The sequence below is a fragment of the Delphinus delphis genome, chromosome 14 (genome assembly GCF_949987515.2).
Source record: "Delphinus delphis chromosome 14, mDelDel1.2, whole genome shotgun sequence".
In the NCBI taxonomy this organism is placed as follows: Eukaryota; Metazoa; Chordata; class Mammalia; order Artiodactyla; family Delphinidae; genus Delphinus; species Delphinus delphis.
In genome coordinates this window covers 57,062,262-57,085,308 of record NC_082696.1, presented here as the reverse complement: position 1 = coordinate 57,085,308, position 23,047 = coordinate 57,062,262, and the positions used below count along the sequence as shown (strand labels likewise).

Sequence of the window (23,047 nt, the reverse complement as noted above, 5' to 3'; positions counted from 1 at the left end):
GATGACACACCCGCTCAGAGCATGCTGGGAAGCTCTCCATCCCCAGCCCCTGAACACAGTCCCCAGGGGACAACCTTTTCTGCCATTATCCTTCAAAAACAGAAAAGGGCCAGTGCTGACCCCCAGAAACACTCTCTCTCTCTCTCTCTGTCTCTCTCTCTCTCTCTCTCAAATAGCTTGCCACCACAGGAGGTAATTTGGTGTCTCATGTGATAAAAAAAAGGATGACTTGGTTTGCCAATTCACTGACTTTTGTTTAACCAGAACATAAAATGTTAAATCTGGTTGCAGAAAAGAAATAATTAGTAATAGCAATATTGTATCTGGGTAATCTAAAGGCAAGCAATTCAATAAAAAACTAAAATGTTTGCAGGCCACATTTTTTCTTACACAGTGAAAATGCCCTTAAAGGAGAAAAAAAAAGATACATTCTTAATTGAATGTCATTGAGAAGGTAGCACTGCTAATTTAACCCCCTCAATTGTCAATACCTGAACATAGTTGTGAAGCAGCAACACAGAGGCAGCGTTTTAATGTTCCATCGTGAGACCAGGTGAAAAGCCTATCCAGAAGCTGGGTGGCCTGACACTACAGGCCTTACTCATTTAAAGCCATTCCTCTCTCCCAGACATTTTCTCCCCCACCATCACCATACAGAGAACTGGGGAATACAGTTGACATTCCAGGCTTTAACCCTGGCTTCACTACTTACTCAGCAGATCTGACCTCAGCTTCCTCACCTAGAAAATGGGGAGTGTGATCCTGGCCCCAACCACTGTACAGAGATGTCAAAAGAGCAAATTAAGCAATGAATGTGGCAGCGCTTTAAAAGAAATATGTATTCAGCATAGAGGGAAAATGTTGAGTATAAATGAGAAATTCAAAACTAAATACAGATCATTTCGATTAAAAAAATTACAACTAGTGAAAAGTGTATGAAGGATAAGATTATTTAAGTGAGTACTGGTATTAGGTACTGTAAAATAGACTAAATGTCCCAGTCCTTTCCTTTAATAAAGTGTTTTGGTAGTTATAAAATTATTATTAATTACTATTAATAGCTTTGGTTGTTATAAATTACTGTCTATACAAATGTGTTTTCAATTTGTTTCTATGACCATTCAGTTACATAAAAGATCATTTGAAAAGGACAACAGGGGCTTTGATGTTCAATATTATCCTAATAATAATTCAACACAATTAGGGATCAAACCTAATTTATGGGTATACATTGGTACATGATTATTATTTTTCATGATCAAAAACATTAAATCTATGCAATGCGTGCTCCATCGATCTGAGGCACGAGAATAAATTATTTCATATTTTGGTGTAGATTGCTAAGTCAAAAGGTGCTTCATTTGACATTACTTGTAATAGAAAAGGGTGGTTTTGCTACAAAAGCCAGAAAAATAAAGTCCATTTTTATAACTACTCAAATTATTGGTCAAGTTTTTAAAAATCATTTTCTAAAGTTTCCTAGTAGTAAGAGCAATAATATCACGGGGTCTTTAAATTAATTAAATTTTTTTTAAATTTAAGTGCTCAAATTAGCTCAGCACTATTAACACACTTGAAAGGCAAACTTATATGAGCATATTTTAATGTCTGCTGCTTTATGGTAAGGATACGTAAGGGTTTATATTCACAGAATATGTTAACACTTAAAAACCCTTTTAAATTGTGAGAACTACAGTGGTTTTATGCAAAGAAGAACAAAAATTATGGGACCTGCAATAATTACAGTGTAGACACCGTCTTTTTTTTTTTCTTTTCTATGAAGGAAGTATGTCTCCTTTGGCATTTGCCCTAACTTTTCTACAAATTCAAAGGATTATTCAGTAGGTAGCAAGTGTTATATAGACCACTAATGTAAATTGTGTCTACTTGTTCTGCTTTCTGTAACACTGAGATAGAAACTGTAAGAAACAAAATTACTTTCTTCTATATGTTCAGTGAATCACTCTAAAACAGCATGTGAGATTTTCCACTGAAACACCGTTCTACTCTAAACTTAGGAAATAAACAAAGAAGGCTTCTTTACCAACAACAATAACAACAAAAAAATGGTTGAAGATATTAAATGTATCTGATTCCAAAATTACCAAATTACTCTGAAAATCTTCTCTCTTACTTTCCAAGCGAAATATCAGAATTGTATTAGCTTACAATTCTCATTAGAAGTCTAGTTTAAAATACACTAACATTTACTACTATATCCTACAGAAGTCCCCTCACAAAATACTGTCTATCAGTCATCCTAAATGAGGTCACGCATCAGTGAGTACTTGATGAATTTCAGTGGCTGATTGTCTTTAATGGCATCAGTAAACTAGATCTCATGTATATTTTTGCAACCTTCTACACACAGTAATTTGAACACTTAAAATGTGCCGTAATAAACGTACAGTGGCTATGTAGGAGAACGTTATTTAAGGATGATGTATCATGATGTCTGTAGCTTACTTTAAGATGATTCAGTGGAGGAAAAAAATGTATATACAAATAGACATACATATAGGAAGAGAGAGAAAGCAAATATGGCTTGTATTATAGATGATGTGTATATGGATATTCATTGTACTATTCTTTCAACTTTTTTGTATGTTTGAAAAATTTATGTTTTAAAATATTTTAAAATGAGATTGTTACACCTTACTGGTTGATCCTTAAAAGTAGATTTTAAAAGTTTAATTATTAAAACATAAAGAGAAGCAAGACTGTTCATTTTTCTAGAAATTACTTTTCACAGTTTATTGGGTGTTCCACATTTTCAATCTTCTTCACATTAAGTACTAATGTTTTCCATCTGAACTGGCTATGAATAACTAACACTACTAATTAAACAAACTCGAGGACATACAAATTCAAGAAAATTACTTTGGTTTTACACACTATGCTCTCTTTCACTCTCCATACTTTCCGGACTTTCCCCACATTCACTGTTACTAGACACTAGCTCCATTCACCTCTCCTCTTGAAAATAATCAGGGAGCAGGGCCTGTCATACTTAACACTTATTTCAAACCCTGTGGGCACTCAAAGTTTATAAGAAAGTTTTTTTTTTTTTTTAAGCTAAAAGGGTATGTGTGTCTTATAGAAAGTCACGAGCTGGTCAGCTTTTTTTTTTTTTTTTTCCTGTTTTGGGGTTTTTTTTCCGGGGGGCGAGTTTTAATGAAGAGCTATACAAGTTTCAGTGAACCTCAAGGACCCAGAGAAAAACTAAGAAAAAATTTTAAATTTAATCATAATGTCTTCTCCCTTTCTTCTCCAGATTTCCAGAACACCAACATTTTGTACAGTGGTCAGACAAAAGCCAGTAAAAACACCACCTGCCTCTAAAATTCCTACAATCACTGTCGCAGCCGCTTATTAAAACAAGGTTACTGAACATTTCTATTCATCATTGCTTTTGTTAGATAATAATGACTAATTTTTCTAGGCATATTTTAACTTCAACAATAAATTTACCACCAGGAACTTAGAAAAATGAGTTTCTAGGACAGTGTATAGAATAGTGGGCCTGTGCCCTTTAAAATGGTCACTTTCATGAAAAACAAAAATGGCATGAGGAAATGTTCTAGCTAAAAGAGACTTAGCGAAACAGAAAGCTGAATGCAATGTGTGATCCTGGATTGGATCCTGGACCTTAAAAAAAAATAGAAGTTTTTCTACAAAGGACATTATTGAGACAACTGGAGAAATTTGAATAAGGTATGTATATTGGATAATAGTATTATATTTGTGTTAAAGTTCTTGCTTTTCATAATTCTACTGTGGTTATATGAGTGAATGTCCCTGTTCTTAGGAAACACACACTTCAGCTTTTAGGGGTAAAAGAGCATGATGGCTGTACTTACTCTCAAATAGTTCATTAAAAAGATAGTAATATTTGTGCATGTATATGTACATGTGTATATATTTGGAGGGGGAAAGGGAGGGAAGGGAGAGATTGGGAACGCCAAAGCATAGTGGCAGAATGCTAACCACTGGTGAAAATCTGGGTGAAGGCTATACAGGGGTGCTTTATACTGTCTTACATCTTTTCCAAAAGTATAAAATTATTTCAAAATGAATTTTTAAAAATATACTTCAAATAAATTCCCAGATTTGTCCAATTAAAAAAAAAATGAGTTTCTGATGAATGTAGCTTCCACCAAAATGCCACACCTTCATTGGACCAATGACTACTTAACATTCTCTCTACTTTCATGACATGAAAACCCCTTCACAAAGTATGCTATTAAACTGTCTAAATTTGGAAAACATCTGGCCTGTCAAGTTATTTGGGGGGGCTTGTGGTTTTAAGTATATTGTTTGAGGTGGTGTATTTGGAAAGAATTCACTTATCATTCTCAGGCTTCATAGAGAACTAGCCCTGAAACAAATGTATGTGGTAGTTCACTGCTACCATAGAGAATCAATAGCCATCTATTTAATTTGCTAAGACAATGTAAATTAGTAACTTCCAGCCAGATGTGTGATATACACATCAAACAAACTGCAACCTGTTCATTATGAAAATCTTGTCAACACACACAGAGCCACTTGATGACATTCCATCTAAGGCAGTTTCCACATTTGCAGCTATAAAAATTGTCCTAAGAATTTTTATACAAAGAATTGGAGCTGAGCCTCATAAAAGGGTAATCAATTTCAGCTTTTCATCTTGTGTGCTTCTGTGTGTTTATTTCTACTTTCATTCAGAGGTATAAAACATTCAGAAAAATGTGTGCGATGTTATTTTTCCCTCTGTAAATCATTTATCCTCATTACATCTTTTTAATCTGATGTAGAGTTGGGAGCCTAATCCTGCAGCTCTGAAGGAGTGTGTAGAGTGAAGAATGACAGAGTCAACAGAAGAAAGAAAGTACACTTATCCCCTGGAAAACAAAACACAATATTTCAAAATGACTCTAAACATAAATTAAGTTTACCCATTGGGAGGTCTAACTTGCATTCTGATCATTTATATGGGGCTGTGTGACTATATACCCGCTGTTTGATAAAAAATGATTATAACCACAGGCACCCACCATAGAACAGAGTGTATGTATAATGCTCATGATGTCTCAGACATACAAAGCACCTTCTTAAAGAATGTCCGTTTCCTTTCCATGGTGAGCAGACATAATTTTTCACTCTTTAATACTTCTACTCCACAAAGTGGCTTATTTTATGAATTATGTTTTGCCATTTTCTCTTACGTTTATTTTAACAATATGAAAAACTGCATTCATAAAATAGATGGTTTTGTTTCATGGTACCCCAAATACTGGTATGTTTTCTGCTCTCTGTTAAAATCCACAGCTCTCTTGCTATTACAAGAACCTAACAGTATTTGTTTTAATACCACTTACTAAAAGGAAAGAAATAAAACGTTTCTTCTTAGTAACCAGCTATTATTCTTGAATACTGAATCCTCATTTAAACCAAATTCATTTTCCAAGCCTACTGAATTAAATTTTCTTATTAAACAGGGCACAGAGTAAATAATCTTATTGCCAAGCATAATATTTCCAACTACTACATTTTTAATTTGTTAATTTAAAAGAACGTGAAATGAATCTACTCCTCATGGCCAATAGTACAGTCTTATTCCAAATAGCACCCTTTAACCAACTTCCTAATGTCAAAATAGCATTTCTACTAAGTGCCCTGGTGTGTCAATGCTTCCAAAGTAAATAACTGCTGAGGTAACCTAAAATCACAAGAATTTCAACCTCTACCAAAAAGAAAAAAGAAAAAGGTAACTCTGCACACAAAAGGGTTCTTCATAAAGGCTTCAACCCCAAGCAATTTTATTTTCACAAACATTACACAGAACGTGCTTTCTTCACGAGGGGCACACCAGGACACGTGGTCAGCCTGCAGGGCCACACCGCTAACCAGAAATGATTATTGTTTCTAGAAAGAGTAAGGCTCCAATGCAGCCACCGAGGCCGCCCAGCCAGCCGCGCCCGCAGGTGGCACCGCGAGGCCGGCTCCTCACGCAGCGAGGATGCTGCACAACAAGCCGGGCCTGGGCGCCTGCCAAGACTTGCAGTCTTAGCTCAGGTCGGATCCCTTTGCTTTCTGGAGGTTAAAGTTAGACCCTCCTGGTCACTTAAACCCCCTTTGTGGTTCAAGGAAGGAATCACTCTCTCAGAACTCTTAACTTTGATTGGAGACTCTGGTTAAAATTAAGAACTTCAAACCCAGCTTTGAAAAAGTGAAACAGATGTCCTGTTTATTAACTATAAACGGCTCCGTACGTGGGACCCTCCTCTCTCTCTCTTTCCTGCCGCATTGTTTTATTTAATGCAGAGTTAGATTAAAAGGTTAAAAGAGAGAGAGTAGAAAGCAAATATGGACTGTGGATGGGAAAAGTCCTAAATCTTTCTCTAGAACGTAAGAAAGTCTCTTCATAGCGGCGAAAGTGCTGGAGCTGCCCCTCAGCCGGCGCTCAGGGTCAAAACCGGCGTCCCCGCGGACCCCAGTCTCGCCTAACACGGCCGTGCCCACCACCTGCACCCTCGTGGAAACCAGGGTCGCCTGCAGTGGGCAAAGGGGTCCCAGACTTGCACTCACGTGAGGACATAGTTGACGCTGACGATACAGTGCGGCCTGGACGAGCGGCTGTTGTGCACGATGGTCGCATAGCTCTGCACCCACACCCAGCCGCCGTGCTTCGCCAGGAACCGGTAGTATTTGGTGGTCACCTGCCCCTTTACCAGCACTGATGGAAAGACACAAGGCAGCTGATGGTGAACGGACCCGCTCCTGAACCGGTCCAAATGTAATCCCTGTCGGTGGGAGGGCGGGTCCCCCGTGAGCCCTGATAACTGCTCCCAGGGCAGGAGGGAGAGAACGTTCTGGTTAGAACGTTCCCAAATGAACCGACTGTCCTGTTCATTTGCATCGAGTGCTTGGGTCCCTCACGGTTAGCAAGGAGGGCAACACTTAAAGTTGGGGGATTCCCGGCACTCGATGTTCTACCTACGGAAGGTCTGGGCCGCTCAACTCCGATGCTCACGTTCCCTGTCTCGGAGATTAAACTCAAAGCAAAGCTGTATCCAAAGCTGAAGCGAGTCAACGCGCGTGAGCCAAGCGGCCGAGCCTCGGTTTCCGCTTCCATCTTGGTGGGGGAGGGGGGCGGCTATCAATAGGAGAACAAGACCCCTCCTGGGAGAACCTCACTCAGAAACTCAGAGGCTCTCCCTCGGCCTGTGTGAGGGCCCGCGGATGAGGAGGGAAATGAAGTGGGACCGGTGCTGGGGCAGGCGCCCGCAGGGCCTCTCCAACCATCCCCCACCCCTCCCCCCACCGTCCTCCGCCCCGGGCCGGGCAGCGTGGCGCCTTACGCAGGTGGTGGGCGCAGCGCAGGTGGAAGGTGTCGCAGCCGTGCACGTGGTGGTACAGGGTCTTCTCAATCAGGTCCTGAGGCTCGTACCCCGTCAGCTCCGCCACTCTGCGGAGAGCAACCCCGGCGGGATGAGCGCGGAACCCTCGACAGCCGCCTCAGCGCTGGGTGCCCACCCTCACTTCGCAGGGCCCTGTCAGTCGCCTCATCTGCAAAATGGGCTCACAAGGTAGACGAGGAGCTCTCGGTGACTGAGTGGGGGCCGCCCTCCCTCTAGGGGTGACCCCTTCCCGCCCTGACTGCCCACCTGGAGTCCAGGAAGATGAGCTTCATGTCCAGGCTGGCGCGGAACATGAACATGTTGCTGTGCAGCTTGATCTCCGTGACGGCGCTGGGAGGCAGCGAGTGGCCCACGGCCACCAGGCCCACGTTCTGGTAGCAGCCGTCGAAGGGGGACATGTCCAGGCTGTACTGGCGGATCTTCAGGTAGCCGCTGCAGTGAATGACCTGAGGCGGACGGCGAGGGCGGGAGACTCAGCCACAGCCAGGAAACATCCAGAAAGGGGGCGAAGGGACTGAAACATCTGGAGACTCTCCTCGGCCACAAACGCCTGTGGGCCACGCCCGCGCATTGAAGTGTCCAAAGTTATTGGGGCTCCAACGTGTCTCAAGGGAACGACTGTACTGCCCCAGTGAACTCACTTGGGAGCTGAGGAAAATGCAGAGGCCTGAGCCCGGCCAACCCTAATGCATCCGGATCGCAAAGTGGGGCCCTGGAACCTGCATTCTGATCATGTTTAGTGCTTATTAAGCAAGAAAAACTTGGATTCCAGCTAAAGCGCTGGTTCTTAACCTCTGGCAGGGGAGGGGGCAGAATCTGACGCTGTGAGTAAACTCTACGAATCCACCGAAGTTACCGACAGTTTCAGACGCTTTACACACCCCTAAGGCCCATTGCGTGCCCCAGGTTAAGACCCCCAGCGGCCAGGCAGCACCCGGCCCCAGTGAGACGTACGCAATCTTAAAACGTAGTCCCCAGGTGTTCGCGAAGTTTAATGGCCCTGGCGGTGTGCCCGGCGCTGTGACGCGTGCGGGGCACTGTGGTCCCGGCGGCCTGAACCTCCCTCCCACGCCGCCGCACGCGCCTCTGGTCCTGCCCCGTTCACCTGCACCAGGCTCGGTGGCCGCGGCCGCCACGGGGCGTGGATCTCCCCTCTCAGCCACGCACCTTGTAGCCGCCGCAGGTGAGGCCCGCGTTCCTCTTGGCCAAGACGCACTTCATCCTCAGGAAGAAGGAGCGCTCGATCTCGTACTCTGGAGAGAGGAGCGGACGGAGGCGCAGGACGTGAGGCCGGCGGCGCGGCGCCATGTCCCTGCCACGGCTAACGGAGGAAGAGCTACCAGGGGCTGCGATGGGCCGGAGTGTCGCCGGCGCGCGTCCGCCTTACCCTGGACGAAGTGAGAGTGGTAGGGCTGGTGGGCAGTGAGCACCGCCGTCATCTCGTCGTGGTCCGCAGGGTGGATGTATTCGTAAATGCTGTTCCCGGTCAGCTCTACCTGTAAAGAGGGGGGTATCACCGTCTCCGAGGAGGTGGGATGCCCCACGGAGGGGCTGGAAGATTCAGCCGGAGGTCTGCAGGGCTATGAGGACAGGAGCCACAGCTCTAGAGTCGGTCCTGAGTTCTAATTCCAGTTCTGCTGCCTGCTCCCTATTGCAACCTATCTAAGCCTCAGTTTCCTTATCTATGAGAGGAAAGAATAATAATAGTAATTGAAGTAGTTACAGTAGTAGCTTCCTGGCAATGTTCTGGTGAAGACATCACGACATGAGTATGTAACCACCTCCCATGATCTTTGGCTTATGGTAGCAGCTCAAAAAGGTAGCCATTGTTTGGCTGGTGGATGCTAAAGGATAAGTAGAGAAAGAGGGAGATCCAGACCTCCTGCCAGCTGAGATGTTTCCAGTCCCAGAAACACCTATAAAAGCTTTGGGAAAGCCCCACCCGACCCTACCTCCAGCCCTGGCTGTAAACATCGAAGGCTGGAGGTGTGGACCACTCACCTACCTGAGAAAGACCCAGGTGGACTGAGGCTGTCTCCGAGATGTACATGATCTTCCCATCTGGGGCCACCACAAAGATGAAGCCATCCAAGGTCTGGGGAGACAGAAACCGTTGAATGGAGAGCCCTCTGGGCCATCGAGAGAAACTGGCGGTGGGGGGGGGGGTACAGAAGTTAGAGATGTTCTGCCAGAAGTGCAGAGTGATGGAGTAGACAGGGCCTGGCAGGAAATAGAGCAAAGAAAACCAGCCACAAGAGTCTCTCTTTTGTTCATTCCAAATTTGTAAGCATGGGACATGCGGCACCCTAGGAGAGACTCTAGGAAGTGGTGCACAAGGCTACTGCCCTCCAAGACTGAGGAGTCACCAAAATGGACAAAGCAGGCATATCTGGAACATACACAAACATTCTGGGGGGAAAAAAATAACAGCCTGTGATAAGAGGTGGGTTAGGTTCTTGGGGTGATGGTCACTGAGCAAACCAGAAGTTTCCTGTGTCAGTCTTGGAGAGTTTCATAGTGGGATATTCTATAATGGAAAGAGTGCTAGCAGGGTTTGAGAAATAGTAGGCACTGGGAGATGTGGAAGGGCTGGCAGTTTGAAAAGTTTGTAGATAGAAGGCAGCAGGCCAGTGGCTCTGGAAAGAGTCCAGGAGAGGGGGATTTAGGAGATGGGAGGCTTTCCCGGCAGCAAGTCCGCAGAGTAGTGCTACAGTGTGTATGTGTGTGTTTACATTGATGCATCAAACTGGCAGGCTCTCCATGAAGAAAAGTCTTAGATTTTCACTGTTCCTTTATCTCTGTGAATGAGGCTTCAGTCCAGGCAGTGAAGCATAAAGATGAGTCAGATCCTGCTCTCAAGGATCTGGAAGTCCAAAACAGACAACTGGCCTAAAGACAGATATAATGAACATACAGCTGAATAGACAGTGCTGTGAGGGCCTGGAGACTTAGTGGCCAGAGGCCTGGGGAGAACCAGAGTGGCTTTAGGAGAGCTGTTTGAGTAGAGCCTTGAAAGGAAGCTTGAACATGAGAAGGGAGGAAGGGCATCCTAGGCAGAAGGAATGGCGTATGGAAAGCAGGGACTGGGGGTGGAGGATGGATCTGGTGTATTCAGGTTTGATGAGTTTGGTGTACCAGAGATGAGGCTGAGGGGCTACACTGGTGCTGGATTTTTGGAGAGTTTGAGATGTCAGTCTGTGGAATTTGGAGATGCTCCTGCAAGCATCAGATTCCAACAGAGGTTTCTAAGCAGGGAAATAGCATGCTTAGATGTGTTTTTTTGTTTTTGTTTTTTTTCTCCTGGCAGAATGTGGACAGTGATCTATAGGAGGAAAGAGTGGAAATGAGGAGATCAGAGATGGTCAAAGCTGAACTTGGGTGGTCACAAGGAAGATGAGATGGGGGAAGAGTCTAAGTCAAAGGTGGTTCTGGCTGTTGTGGAATTTTGGTGGCAGAAAGAGAAGCTGAGACTGACTTCAAGATCACTGAACATTTAGGGAGGCCTGGTGAGTTTTTGTATGAGTGGAAGTCTGGAAGAAGGAGATAATGAATTCTTGTCTTAGGTATGCTAAACTTCAGCTATATGCAGATTTCCATTTGGATGTGTCCAGTTGGCAGTAGGAAATAAAGGTCTGGCTCTCAGGAGGGGTGTCTAGACAAGAAACCAGTGGGGTCATGCAAATGAGAAGAAAGGAGTTGAAGTGGTGGTGTTGGTTGAGGTTGAGATAACCCAGGAAGCTGTGAGAGGAGAAACAGAGCTGGAACCTTAGGGGGAATGCCAGCCTTTACAACCAGACAGTAGTGGGAAAACCTAGAAAAGCAGGCAGAGAGGGAGAATAATCCAGGAAATTCCGCTACTTTAGAGACCCAGGGAGAGGCAGAATGTCAAGTAAGCAGTGTCACCTCCATCCAGTCTTTGCCCAAATGTCACCTTCCCAGTGAGGTCCTCTGCAACCGTCCCCATTTAAAATGGTGCCACTCAAACACAGCTCGCCTCCTTCCCCTTCTTCTTTTTCTCCATGGCACCTACACCACCTGTCATACCATGCTGTGCACCTGTGTGGGTTTGCAAGGCTGCTCTCCTTAGATTGTCAGCTCCATGAGGGCAGGGCTTTCTGTCTGGCATACAGTTGGGCCTCCTATGTTTGTGGAATGAACAAGGTCAGGTGTGATAAGAGATGAGCATCTTATGTTGGATATCAAAATATTGTGAAGCCTGTGCAGAGCACACCAGCTGTGAGAGATGCCAGAGTGCAAGCGGTGTGGGAGTGAGGGGGGCAGCGTAAGCAATGGAAATTGGGAGGATCATTAAGTCCTACAAGGAGTTTGGGATGAACACTAGGAAAAAGACTGGGCAAGAACTAGAAGGGGTGAGGGACTGTTTGAGTTTTGCTCTCTTGTTTACGTTGATGAGGAAACTTAGCTGGGAATATGGAGAGCTTTGGGTGGGGGGTCAGTTGTTGAGAGACAACTGATGAAAGACAACTTTCTCTCCCCTGAGAAAGGGGAGAAACAGAATCTTTTTAGTTAAATTCGGAGGCCAGGCCTGGGAGGGAATGCTCACACAGGGCCTCTCTTTGCTCTATGAAACCAAAATCTCTTTTGGCCTCTGGGATTGAAGGAGGCACAGGGTAGTGATGGGACAGGAAAGGCCACGGCACTCCTGCCATGAGATGCTTCTCATGTCTGGTCCAGGAGGGAGACGGGCTCAGAGTCCCCAGTCCGATGCTGCTCGGGTTTGAGGCTCCCACGGGAGGAGCCCGTGGTGGACTTGAATAATAAGAATAAGGGGGTGCAGGGTGGGATAAAAGTGTCAAGCCTAAAAATGCCCCCGGGAGTTTTACTATTTTAAATATTTGCTAGGCGACTTACGCGGGCAACGGGCAATTTAAAACGGTGTACACTGCAAACAGCGCGGTAATGGGCGCCACCACATTGGATAAACTCATTACTCAGGGAGGTGTATGTGTGTACGCGCGAGGGTCCGCACACGGCCCGGGCAGGCCTGGGGTGAGGGCGCGTGGAGAGAGAGGAGGGATCCCGGGGGCTACAGGGAGGAGGTGAAACGAGTTGCGGACGCAGCTGGATCCAGGACGTGTGGACTTAAAGCACTGACGGGTATTTCTACCAGATTCCCGTTATTTCCTGGATAAATTCTTCATTTGGGACGGTTTTGCAGCCCGGCCTCGGCAACTTGGCCTCTGGTTCCCTCTGCTGAATGGCGTCAGATGGCGCCCCTTCCCTCCGTTCAGCCGTCCTGAATCGGGCCTTACCGGGCTCCCTTCCAAACCCAACGCGCCGACTGTCACCTCGAGAGGCGCCTTCCACACCCAGCGAGGTTAAGAGCTAAACATTTTAACTCTACAAGGAGTCGTAGGGGCTGCGAAACGGCCACCTCTGGACGGGATCCCATTTTCCGGGAAACAAGAATCCTGGCTCGGGGGCCGGCACCCGGGCCCTCGAAGCACGTGCGCCGCCGGGAGGCCCAAGTCAGTACCTGGAGCAGGTGGGAGCCCAGTTCGCGGCCTACGTTGTCCAGGGGGCTGGTCCTGCTCGAGTGGCCCCACGCTTCGCCGAGCCCTGTGGAGACACAGAGACACCCTTAAAAGACGCACTCCGACCCGGCTGGCGGTTTGAGACTAGTTTCGCGGTTTTGTCACCCAGGCAAGCTTGCACACACGACCAGATACCACCCGGGCTCCCTCCCCACCTAGACCGCAGGGACGCGAGAGGGTAAATGACGGCTCTGCCCGCTCAGCTTCTAACAGGTTTAACAGAAGTGAGACTCCCTCTCGCTCTGCTCGACCAGCCTGGGCTTCTCAGGAAGGGCAGGGTCCTGGCTGAGCGCCCCTACCCCGCCCCCGCCACAAGTGGCCGAGTTTGGGGACAGTCTGTGCCCAGAGGGGCCCCGACACCACCAGAGCGATAACTTTGGCGTAGGTTCACTAGTGTGCTTAGATGGGCGAGGGACACTATTTCCCACCCCAAGTTTCATCACCCTTATCAAGAGGCCGAGGGTGTCCACCCATCCAGCGAATACCGCTGCCCGCCGGGAACGACCTGAGACTGCGGCTCGTCCTGGTGGGCTTTCTGATTGGCTGCGGGGCTCTCCAGCCATTTTCCTTCCCTGGCCTCTGACTTTAATCCCCTTCGGAAAAATCCGTTTGCTTGCGGATGGCTTCCAATACCAGCTACCCTCCGCAGTCCTGCCTCTGCCTTTCCTTTCCACGTCCTAACCTCAGCTCCCTCCCTACTCCAAGAAAAAGCTCTCTGAAAGTCACTTATTTTCATTCAGGTGCTAACACCGTCTTACAATATTTTCGTTCCCTTTTGGACGTAGAGAATCATTCCTCTTCTCTGCTTCCCAGGTATCATCTATTAACAAAGACTGCCCCTTCCTCTCCTTGATGCTACCACGTTAAGATCTTTCCAGGCTTTGCCACACATCATTTCTCCGGTGATGCCTAAAAAATAAAACTCCCTGTATGCCCGTGGCTGATTTTTTAAAAAATTAATATGGAATCTGCTATAGTACCTGTTTTCAGGAAGAAAATGAAAAATAAGGCAGAAGAAACTTGCCAAGACCGAGGTTACACTACTTATGGGAAATATCTTTTAACAATGTTGCTGCTGAAATTAGTGTAACTAGGTAGTTAAATTCTTTTGTGCTTACACGATTAAACAAGGTTAAATGTGACCAAAAAATGGGGGGGGGGGTGATTTACTGCATTACGGGACAAATCACTATGAAGTACCCAATGACAAACACTCGCATTGTAATATGGGGGTGGAGGCGGATCTTGCAGAATAAAACGCGGAGTCGGACTCCTGAAATGTGTTGGCCAGGAGCTGCTTCCGAAGCTAGCGATCAAAACCCTGGTAACGAGTAACCGTGAGCGCCCCTTAAGCTCGAATCGGGTCTTTCTGGGTGTTTGCACATTTAAATAAATCTAACGATCTCCCCACAGCTCTGCAAACACTGATGTTCCCCGCCTCCCCCCCCCCCCCTCGCCCGGACTCCTCTCCCTCCCTCGCGTCTCGGCAACCCCTCCTGATTCTTTAGCCCGCCCCAGTTTTCCTCCCCAGAGTGACTCCACTGCCCTGAGCCCTGTGGTCCCTCTGGACCGTGCGGGAGGTCCTCCGCCACAGCCGCCTGTACACACCCCTTCGCCTTGTCACCTTCCCTTCGCTCCTCCCGTCTCAGTCAAGCTATCCTCCTTGGTTTCTGGCACGACCTGTTCATGTTTTCATCCCGGATCACACCTACACACCCAGAAGAAGCGGGGGGAGGGGTTAGCCGGGGAGGCCGCACGGGGAAAGGGGAAAGGATCTTGCTGGGAAAGCCCGGGACCAGCATGGCGCTGACCCTTGGACACCGCGGGCCCAGCCGAGGCCTGAAAGCCCAAAGCTTCGCTGGGGCGAGGGGCCGGGCGCTCGGGCGTGCAGGGAGCTGGTCGCGGCCGCCTTGTGTCTGGAATCCCGTCTTCCTCAGCTCCCGGAAGAGTGCGAAGCCTGCGCCTGCAGCCAACACAGGTCTTTATTCTAAAATTATGAAGGTCCCCCCACAGCGGCTGGGGACGCCGGGGAGCCGCCTCCCGACCCAGATCATCCGAAAATCCCCCGAGCTGGGCTCAGGGTTAAGTACTGGTTCCGAACTCCCGGCGCCAGCCTTGGCTGGTTGTGGTCTCGGGCTGCGGCCTCATTAGTATGCGCCTACGAGGGAAAAATAAGACTTACCGGCAGGTTAATAAGCAGCCGGGCCGGGCGCAGGGTGACAGGGGCCTCCGTCGCCCTTTCCTGTACCCGCCCTCACACACACCCCCACCACCACCTTTTAAGGAACCTTTTGCTTTCACCGAGCATCGCCTTCTCTTCTGTTCCCGGTTGAAAGCTCCGTCACACGGTTATGCCTGGGTTAATGTTTTATAAGGGACTGGCTGCCCTCGTCTACCTGCCGAGCTTTCCTGACCTAATATCAGGGCTGAGCTCTCCAGTCAGCCTGCCCAGGACACCTTCGAAGCCCTGCTCATGGGTTTCACCTCCCGAAAAGCCCCGAGTGGGCTAGAGACCCCTCTCCCTGGACCCCCTCACCTTCTGCCTGCAGTGACGCGCTCCCGCACCCCATTTCAGTTGGCGAGGGGGGTAAGCTGAGATTTCGTTTCTGCACTTGACCTACCGCAGAAAATTCGCAAATCCTTTGATTGTCTGTTTAAAATGAGGAGGAAACCAACTCCCTTTGCGGCAGGATTACAGTGGGAACAAGATCTAAAGATTCTCTTGTAATTCGGAGAGGCCGAGAGAACGGGGGTTTTGCAAAGGAGAAAAGGAGCTCTGGGAGGGAGGCGATAACTAAATCGGGTTTTAGACGAAAGGATTTTCCCCAGCTAAAGTGGCCAAAGACAAAAGAAAACATAATCTATTTTGGAAGATTTCCAAGATATGCCACATTAACCTTAGCAGATAAATTTTGCTTCTCCCCGCCCCCCTCCTCCCTTAAAGTCTGGTTTATCATATTTACATAAGTAGTATCAGAAGGGATGTATCTATCCTGGATCTAAAGGGCTAGCTCACATTTCACGTGAAACCCCGGGCGAAGTTTCACTGTTGCTTTACCCTCAGTGCTCGGTTGAGCCATTTCCATTTAAATACCCCCTGACCCAAGGATTACCTCAATGGACTGACTGCACGGTTTTTGTAATTTCCTGAAAATGAGATTTCGATTTATAAAACAAGAAACCAATTAGTAACCAAATGAGGCGAAGTAGATCCACTAAAATTGACCTAATCCCACAGGCACAATTTAGGCCCGTTCTTGGCGAATGAATGATGAGCCCCAGTCTAGCGTGAGCTCAAAGCATCATCCAGCTGTGTTATTGCAAGCAGCAAAAATAAATTGATCGAGCTTTTCCTTCGGAATGAATTTCATACCCTTGACAAAATGTAGATTACAGACCTGGCATCATTGCCTCCTTCACTCAGACAGGAAGAGGAGGAGGAGGAGAGCTTGTTCTACTGTTCTTTTTTTTTTTTTTTTTCTCTCCTTTAATAAATAAACACTATACGTGAACAGAAAGGTGTCCTCCTTGTTGTCGTTCCTGGGAACCTTCTCTTGGATGGATCGCGATGTGCCCTTTAGCCAGTATGGGGTTGATGGGGGAGCTGTCCCATGACCTGGCGACAACTTGGTGACTGAGACGGGCAAAGCCCTCCGAGACCGCGCTCCTAACTTCTGGTCCGGGGGTGGGGGGGGGGGGGGACTCGTCTCAGCCACCTGGTTTTTCCACAGGGCCTGCGCGTGCTCACTGAGAGCTCACTGTCCAAACCTCCCAAGCCACAAGCAAGCGGCCTTCGTGTTAGGGAGCCGGGAGCCTGGGCGGCTGGGCTCCTTGGGGAAGGTCGGGCGCGCTTAGCCGAGGCCGAGCGCCTGGAGCGGTCACTGGGCAGGAGGCCGCTTCGCTCACCTAGGCGCACCCACGCCTACCTCGGACGCCCGGCGCGGCCTTCTGGGCCACCTGGCGGGTGTGGCCGACCTTCCGAGGGCGTCGGTGGCCGCGCGGGGCCGGGCTTTATCCCGTGCGGCGGCCTGGCCCCCACCGTGCGTGTGTACCCTGCCCTCCCCTGCCTGCCTCTGAGACCCCCAGCCGCGCCGGGGGGGGGGGGTTGGCGGGCGGGGGATCCGCTGAAGTTAGTGTGAATTTGGGGTGGAGACCGACGGTCGCTGCGCTGACTCTCCCTCTGCGCCCTCGTAGTGCCCCGGCCCCGAAGCTAGGGCTTCCCGGGCAGGGCCTAGCCCCGAGAGAACACGTACTGCAGGAACGAGGGACAGGCAAGGTTCGGCCAGGTGCCAACTAACCCGTGGGACGAACACGCACGAGGGGTTGACGGTAGTGCTGCGAGGCGGCTGAGAGCGGCAGGCGGTGTCCACTCAAGACTCCGGGCCTTCGAGGGTAGCCTGACAGGGCGTCCGAAGGCCGGCGCGGGCGAGGCAGACGGGTCTGCCCAGCGGCGCGGGCCTATCCCGCTTTTGTTCCACTTGGCGGTCGGGACTCGACAGACGCACAGCGGCGCCTCGGGCGGGATCTTGGCTTAAGTTTTAGACGAGGACTGGGCCTCGCGGCAGTGGCCCGCGCAGGACGAGGCACGGCGGGCGCACGGGCGCAGAAGCCCTCGCGTCCCGGGAGGGAAAAGACCTGGGCTCGCGCGGGGAGTGACGAGACGCCGTGAGGAGGCCGCGAGCAGGCTCACCCTCGGCTGCGGCCATCGGGGGAAAGGCGGGCGGGTCGCGGGCCACCACCGCGGGGCGAGAATGGGCCGCACGGCGCCGACCTGGCCGGCCGGCCGCGGCCTACATGCTTCTCCCCTCTGCGTGCTGCGGGCCCTGCGGGAGGCGCGGCGGGGGCTTCGACGAGGTCGCTATTCCCGGGCTGGTCCGAGCCACCGAGGTCGAGTGACTCCACGCAGGAGCCGCCTGCCCGAGGGCTCTACCCTAGGAAGAAGCTTTATTCCTCAATTCTCACACACTGTTTTAGTGTTTTCTGATTCGCAGGCCCACTGCGAAATAATTGAGGATCCCCCGTCCCCACGAAAAATTTAAAATTCCGTGGATCAGAGACTGGCACTGGGTGAGCAGCTAAAATCAAAAGGTTTTAGTTGGGTCTAAACCTCATTCTCTTGAGAAATACCTGAGCCGACAGATAGAGAAATGAGGCGAGAATCCATAGGTTCGAATTCTGTGTCCACGTTTGTACCTGCAAAAGCTGGAAGCTGCAAAGATCTCCCCAGAATTGAAAAATAACTCCCCTAGAAATCGGATTTGTCCTCTGGAAATTTAACCTGATTTTAGCTTCAGACAGGTGATTGTACCCTGCCATATCTTATCATACCCTGTTTTGTAGTTTCGTTGCTGTTGTTGTTATTGGTTTTATTAGTGATCATTCCCTTTTCAAATACTTTTTTCATTGATCTGATCTATAATTTCTAGCACATAAATCTGCCTTGCAAATGCTCTGCATGGAGTTTAGTTCTGCACTCTACATTTTAAGTCAACATCAAAACTGGAATTAAAGAGAGAAAACCAGCGTGGAACGTAAACTGTGCTTGAAGGCGTTTAAATGAGAAAAACTTCTGTAAGAAAATAAACATGGAAACCTAATGCTCAATCATTTCCCCAAGCAGCAAGAAAAACAGCTTTAAATCACCCGTCCACGTGGGAAATGGGACCTCTTTTTCTCTTTCAGTTCTTGGCCTCAAAAAAATATAAGGTGATTAAGGATTTCAATCTTGAGGTGACTATTACAGAAAGTGTTTGTGGAGGTTTGTTTAACCATCCTTGTCCTTCCAGCCTTTGTAGAAACTCTCTTTCATACACAGCTACTAATTTCAATTCTGTCATTATTTTTATTTTCCCAAGACACCTTGACAATGAAATAGTAGTGATGTTACCAAGATTCTGAATGGCCATAGATTTGAAAACATCTGATCCTTTCAAAGGTTATTCTGCAAGTCACTACGCCCCTAGTCAAAACTATCTTATATCTAAATAACAAATATATATATATTAGTTGAATTTACCCTTTTTTGCACACAAATAAAGTCATATCATCACTTTTTTTATCCTGCCTTTTTGGTTTTGATAACACCAAAGACATACATATCTAGATGTGCCAATTTTTTCCTTGCAAGGCTATTTTAGAATAGAATATGTTACCACCTGGGAGATATGCAATTCTAATGATTTCTAATGACAGTGATTGTACCAGAGTTTTTGTTTTTACTATGAAATCTCCAATCTAATGCTTTATTCCTAATTATTCCGAGCACCCACAGCCCACTCATCTGTTCCCTCTCTCTCTCTCTCTCATTTTTCCCTCAACAGCTCAATTTTATCTACTCAGATAAATAAAAGCTGAAGTTTGCTCCCAGACAAGGAATCTGCTATCCTAGGTGGGAAAAACTGTATTCAGCAAATGAGGGGGGAGAAAATTAAGGATTTTTAATTTTTTTCACATATAAGTATGGAAAGATTTCTGTTTTAAGTCTTTTAGAATTACAGGGTATTAAAAATAAAATGTAATATGAGCAAAAACAGTGGAGTTTTACAGTCATTTTTATGCCTGTAACTAAGATGTCACCAGATTTAGAAGTATTTTAGATTATATACCTTGCACACTCCATGTTACATATGATAGCAGGCTTACCATGATGAAATAGCTACTTTCATCCCACCCTTAAAATTTTACTGAAGCCCTACTATGTGCTAAGATGGTGTTAAGACAGATATGAAAATGAACTTCATTTCAAACAAATTCTTTCCCATTTCTCAGCACTAAAAAAGTTTACCCCCATATAAAGTGCTCAGTTTCCCCCACTGCCATGGACCCACTCTTGTCCCCACTTCTGCCGTCAGTCAACAGCTGAACCCAAACTTCGCACCCTCTGCAGGTTGTGCTTGGCTCTGCGGGCTTGTGATTATTTCACTCCTTTTAAAAACTGTTGGTTTTACTGTTTGTTGCTGTTGTCCTTTAATATTTTAAAGGGCTGTGTCTAGGGTTTTGGACTTTTGAAGCTAATCTATCCTCAAAATTAAAACCTCATCCCTAGGAACCAGCTGTCCGGATGACCCTGTCTAACTCACCCGGTGGAGGCTACGGGTGAGTTATGAGCTCAACAGTAGCTGGAGAAATAAATGATGTGCCCAGAGTTCACACATCGTCCATCCCCTCCTCCCCATAAACCCACACGCATCCACAGAAGAAGGGAGAGGAAGGAGGGGCCCGGGGCCCAGAGCTCCGAAGGAAGGTGAGTGGGGCTGCAGAAAGTACAGTCGCCTTTAAAGTAGCCACAGGGGACCGGCCTGGGCACCAAGGGGACTCCAGCCGGAGTCTTCACCGGCGCTCTTTTTAAAAATAACGAGAAGTTGGCTAAGAGAGTTTACTTTTCCTATTTATTTATCACGCGATTTATAATTTGTGGGGTTAGCACTTAATTAAACAAGAAACCTTGCTCTCTTTAAAACAAAAACAAAACAACGAGAATCAGCCCGATTCCCTCCGGCCGCGCCTGCCCGGGGTCTGCACGACACAAACGAGGCCCTGGCCTGGCGACTCCCCGGGCGCTCTGTCCCTCTCTGTGCCCGCCGGGGAAGCCGACCCTCTATTCTCTTCCTCCGCGATTACTCGCAGCCTCACAAGCAGCACCATATGCTTCTTCTGATCAAACAGCGAGCGACATCGGCACCGATAATTGACGAGACCCGCTAGAAATCACGCAGAAAGGGAGCCCACTGAGACCGCAGGGGCTGACAAATCACTGCTAATAATCCTGTTAGGAACAGAGCGGCCAGCGGAGTTCGCAATAGCTTTATTTTTATAAAGTAGGCGCTGACAGTATAAAGACAACGAGATCTCTTTTTTAAACAGAAGGCAATGTAGCATAATAGTAATTTTCCCACCAGCAATTCTCAGCACAGTTTGAATGGGAAATATGGTTTTTAATATATGTTCCCCCTCCTTTTTTTCTTTCTCTTTTTTTAAAACTTTTCAGGTATGTTAGGTTTTGATTCCTCTCTTCCTGTGGTTTCAAGGCTCAGATGAGATTGTTCAAGGAACTGCTTTAAGACAAAATGACCATACTACTATTTATAGTTTTGGGGTAAAACCGAACTATAATTTGGAAGTTTTCCTTTAGTGCCCCTGACTAATATGAGGACGTGTTTTGCAAGATTTTGATTCAGATAACTTTTAGTCAAGATGAAGCAAAGTGAAACTCAAAGCCCAATAATGATTATCTCCCCCCATTTCCTTAAAAGAGAACAACAAACTCCAAACATCCAAAATCAACAATAACATAAACCTCTCTTTGTCACATAAGAAGTTCTGGTTTGTAAGTACACAGGGTTCCTTCTCTTGAATTTTTGTTTGTTTAGTATTCTCTACATTTCCAAATCCTCCTCTCCAGCAAAGACATATCTAAAATATTTTTAAAAATCTGTTTATGTGTTATTTGAATGTGGGTAAAGGAAAGGATGGGGAAATAGAAGAGTCCTTCCCCTAGGGAGTATAAATGGTTTTATACAGGACAGTGTTCTTTCAAGGCTACTCTGTCCTCACACAATGAATCTTGATAATCTAAATACACATTTTAAACCATGTCAAAAGCTCAGCTATTCTAACTTCTAGGCCTTATGAGACAATTTTCCCAGGGATCCATTTGCCAACCTACCAGCTAGCAGATATTTTCTAAGCGGGCTAGCGATCTTAATTCAATCTTATATCTTAGAGAAAATATCAAGCCCAGAGTTGCAAATCACCAAGTCCCAGAGTTAGTTTCGGAATCTGTGAACAACTCAGAATAAATTTGCTAGAAGCAGTCAAGAGACTGGGTAAATTCAGGACATATTTGTTCATGAATATGCCTGCTCTTCATCTGCAGGATTACTGACATATAGAGAAATTAGTATCTGCTTTAGCTAGCTCCATGTACATGGGTGTATCTAGACATAACAAAAATACAAGAAGTTAGAGATGTTCCTGCTCTCTGCTAGATACAATTCTAACAAGAGGAATAAAAAAAGAAAGTCATGTTTGGATTAGTAGTACTTTCAACTGAGCTCAGTATCTAAGTGTTGACAAAAGCACTGTTGAGCTGCTTCCCAATCAAACATATCCGATGGACTGAAGAGAAAATATTCATGGGGAAGTAGAAAGAGCCACGGAAAGGCAACAGAAATTCTAAAGGCAGAGAGGTCCTTAGTTAAGCAGCCATGCTAAACTTCCCTTCGCAGAGAGTGTGTGTTTAAGTATGAATGTACTTCTCTGCCCGGTGGCGTAGGCTCATTCACTGGCAGATCCCGTGCCCCTTCTGCCTTTGAAATTCCATCTGAGCAAAGTCACTTACCTTCTGGGAACACTACTCTCATTTTGAGATAGCTGGTGGTGAGCCTGATTATGGATGCTTTGTCCAGTTGCGAGGTGATAGCCGAGGGTAAAGGCAGTAATTTAGCCAGTTCATAAAATTCACTGTTTTCCTTCTCCCTCCTAGTCCGGGCAGCATTTTTGGACTTCTCTTTCATCGTGTCTCGTTCCCCCTTTCTTCTTACAACATAAGTTCCACAGATTCATCCAAAACCAAAAATAAACTTTCAATTAGAGATCATATTTGGCAAAAATATAAAGCATACTTTGAATGACGAGACTGAAGTCTTTGCTTCAGTGTTTTGGTGGCAGTAAAAGACCAACGCGGCGAACAGAAAATTTTTTCTTTAAAAATATGGGATGCGAGTAGAGGAAAGTTGCTGATCCACCGCAGGCGATCTGGGCAATCCTAGGCGTCGCTGGGTATCAAATGCCGGGGGGACCTCCGAGGAGCTAGCCTTTTCTTCGGTTCCGCGCTGCGAACCCCGGTTCTCGGGAAATCGACATAATAATCCCCGACGTTTGCTTTCAGTCCCGCGGCCGTTAGGGTGGCTCCAAGCCGCTTTGGGAAGAACAGGAATGCCGGACAACTCTTTCAGGCCACTGTGAAGACAACAGCATCAGAGCGTAAGAGATCTGCGGCTCCACAATCACTCGCGCGCTCGCCCCAATTCTGAAAAATGGCCGGGAAGGGCCTCAGCGCGCCTCAGCTTTCCTCGCCGGGCTCAGTGT

At 47.2% G+C, this 23,047-nt stretch overlaps 1 protein-coding gene across 1 annotated transcript in view; it reads right to left on the bottom strand.

The window, feature by feature from the left end:
- Positions 1-22,473, bottom strand: part of SIM1 (SIM bHLH transcription factor 1) — a 65,904-nt gene extending 43,431 nt beyond the window's left edge. Inside the window, exons 1-8 of the mRNA XM_060030593.1 lie at positions 22,299-22,473; positions 12,901-12,983; positions 9,409-9,498; positions 8,791-8,899; positions 8,571-8,656; positions 7,650-7,849; positions 7,344-7,450; positions 6,571-6,718 (exon numbers count right to left, since the gene is read on the bottom strand). Coding sequence (XP_059886576.1) covers positions 6,571-6,718; positions 7,344-7,450; positions 7,650-7,849; positions 8,571-8,656; positions 8,791-8,899; positions 9,409-9,498; positions 12,901-12,983; positions 22,299-22,473 — 998 coding nt within the window. The remainder of the gene's footprint in view (positions 1-6,570; positions 6,719-7,343; positions 7,451-7,649; positions 7,850-8,570; positions 8,657-8,790; positions 8,900-9,408; positions 9,499-12,900; positions 12,984-22,298) is intronic.
- Between the last annotated feature and the right edge of the window lie 574 nt (positions 22,474-23,047).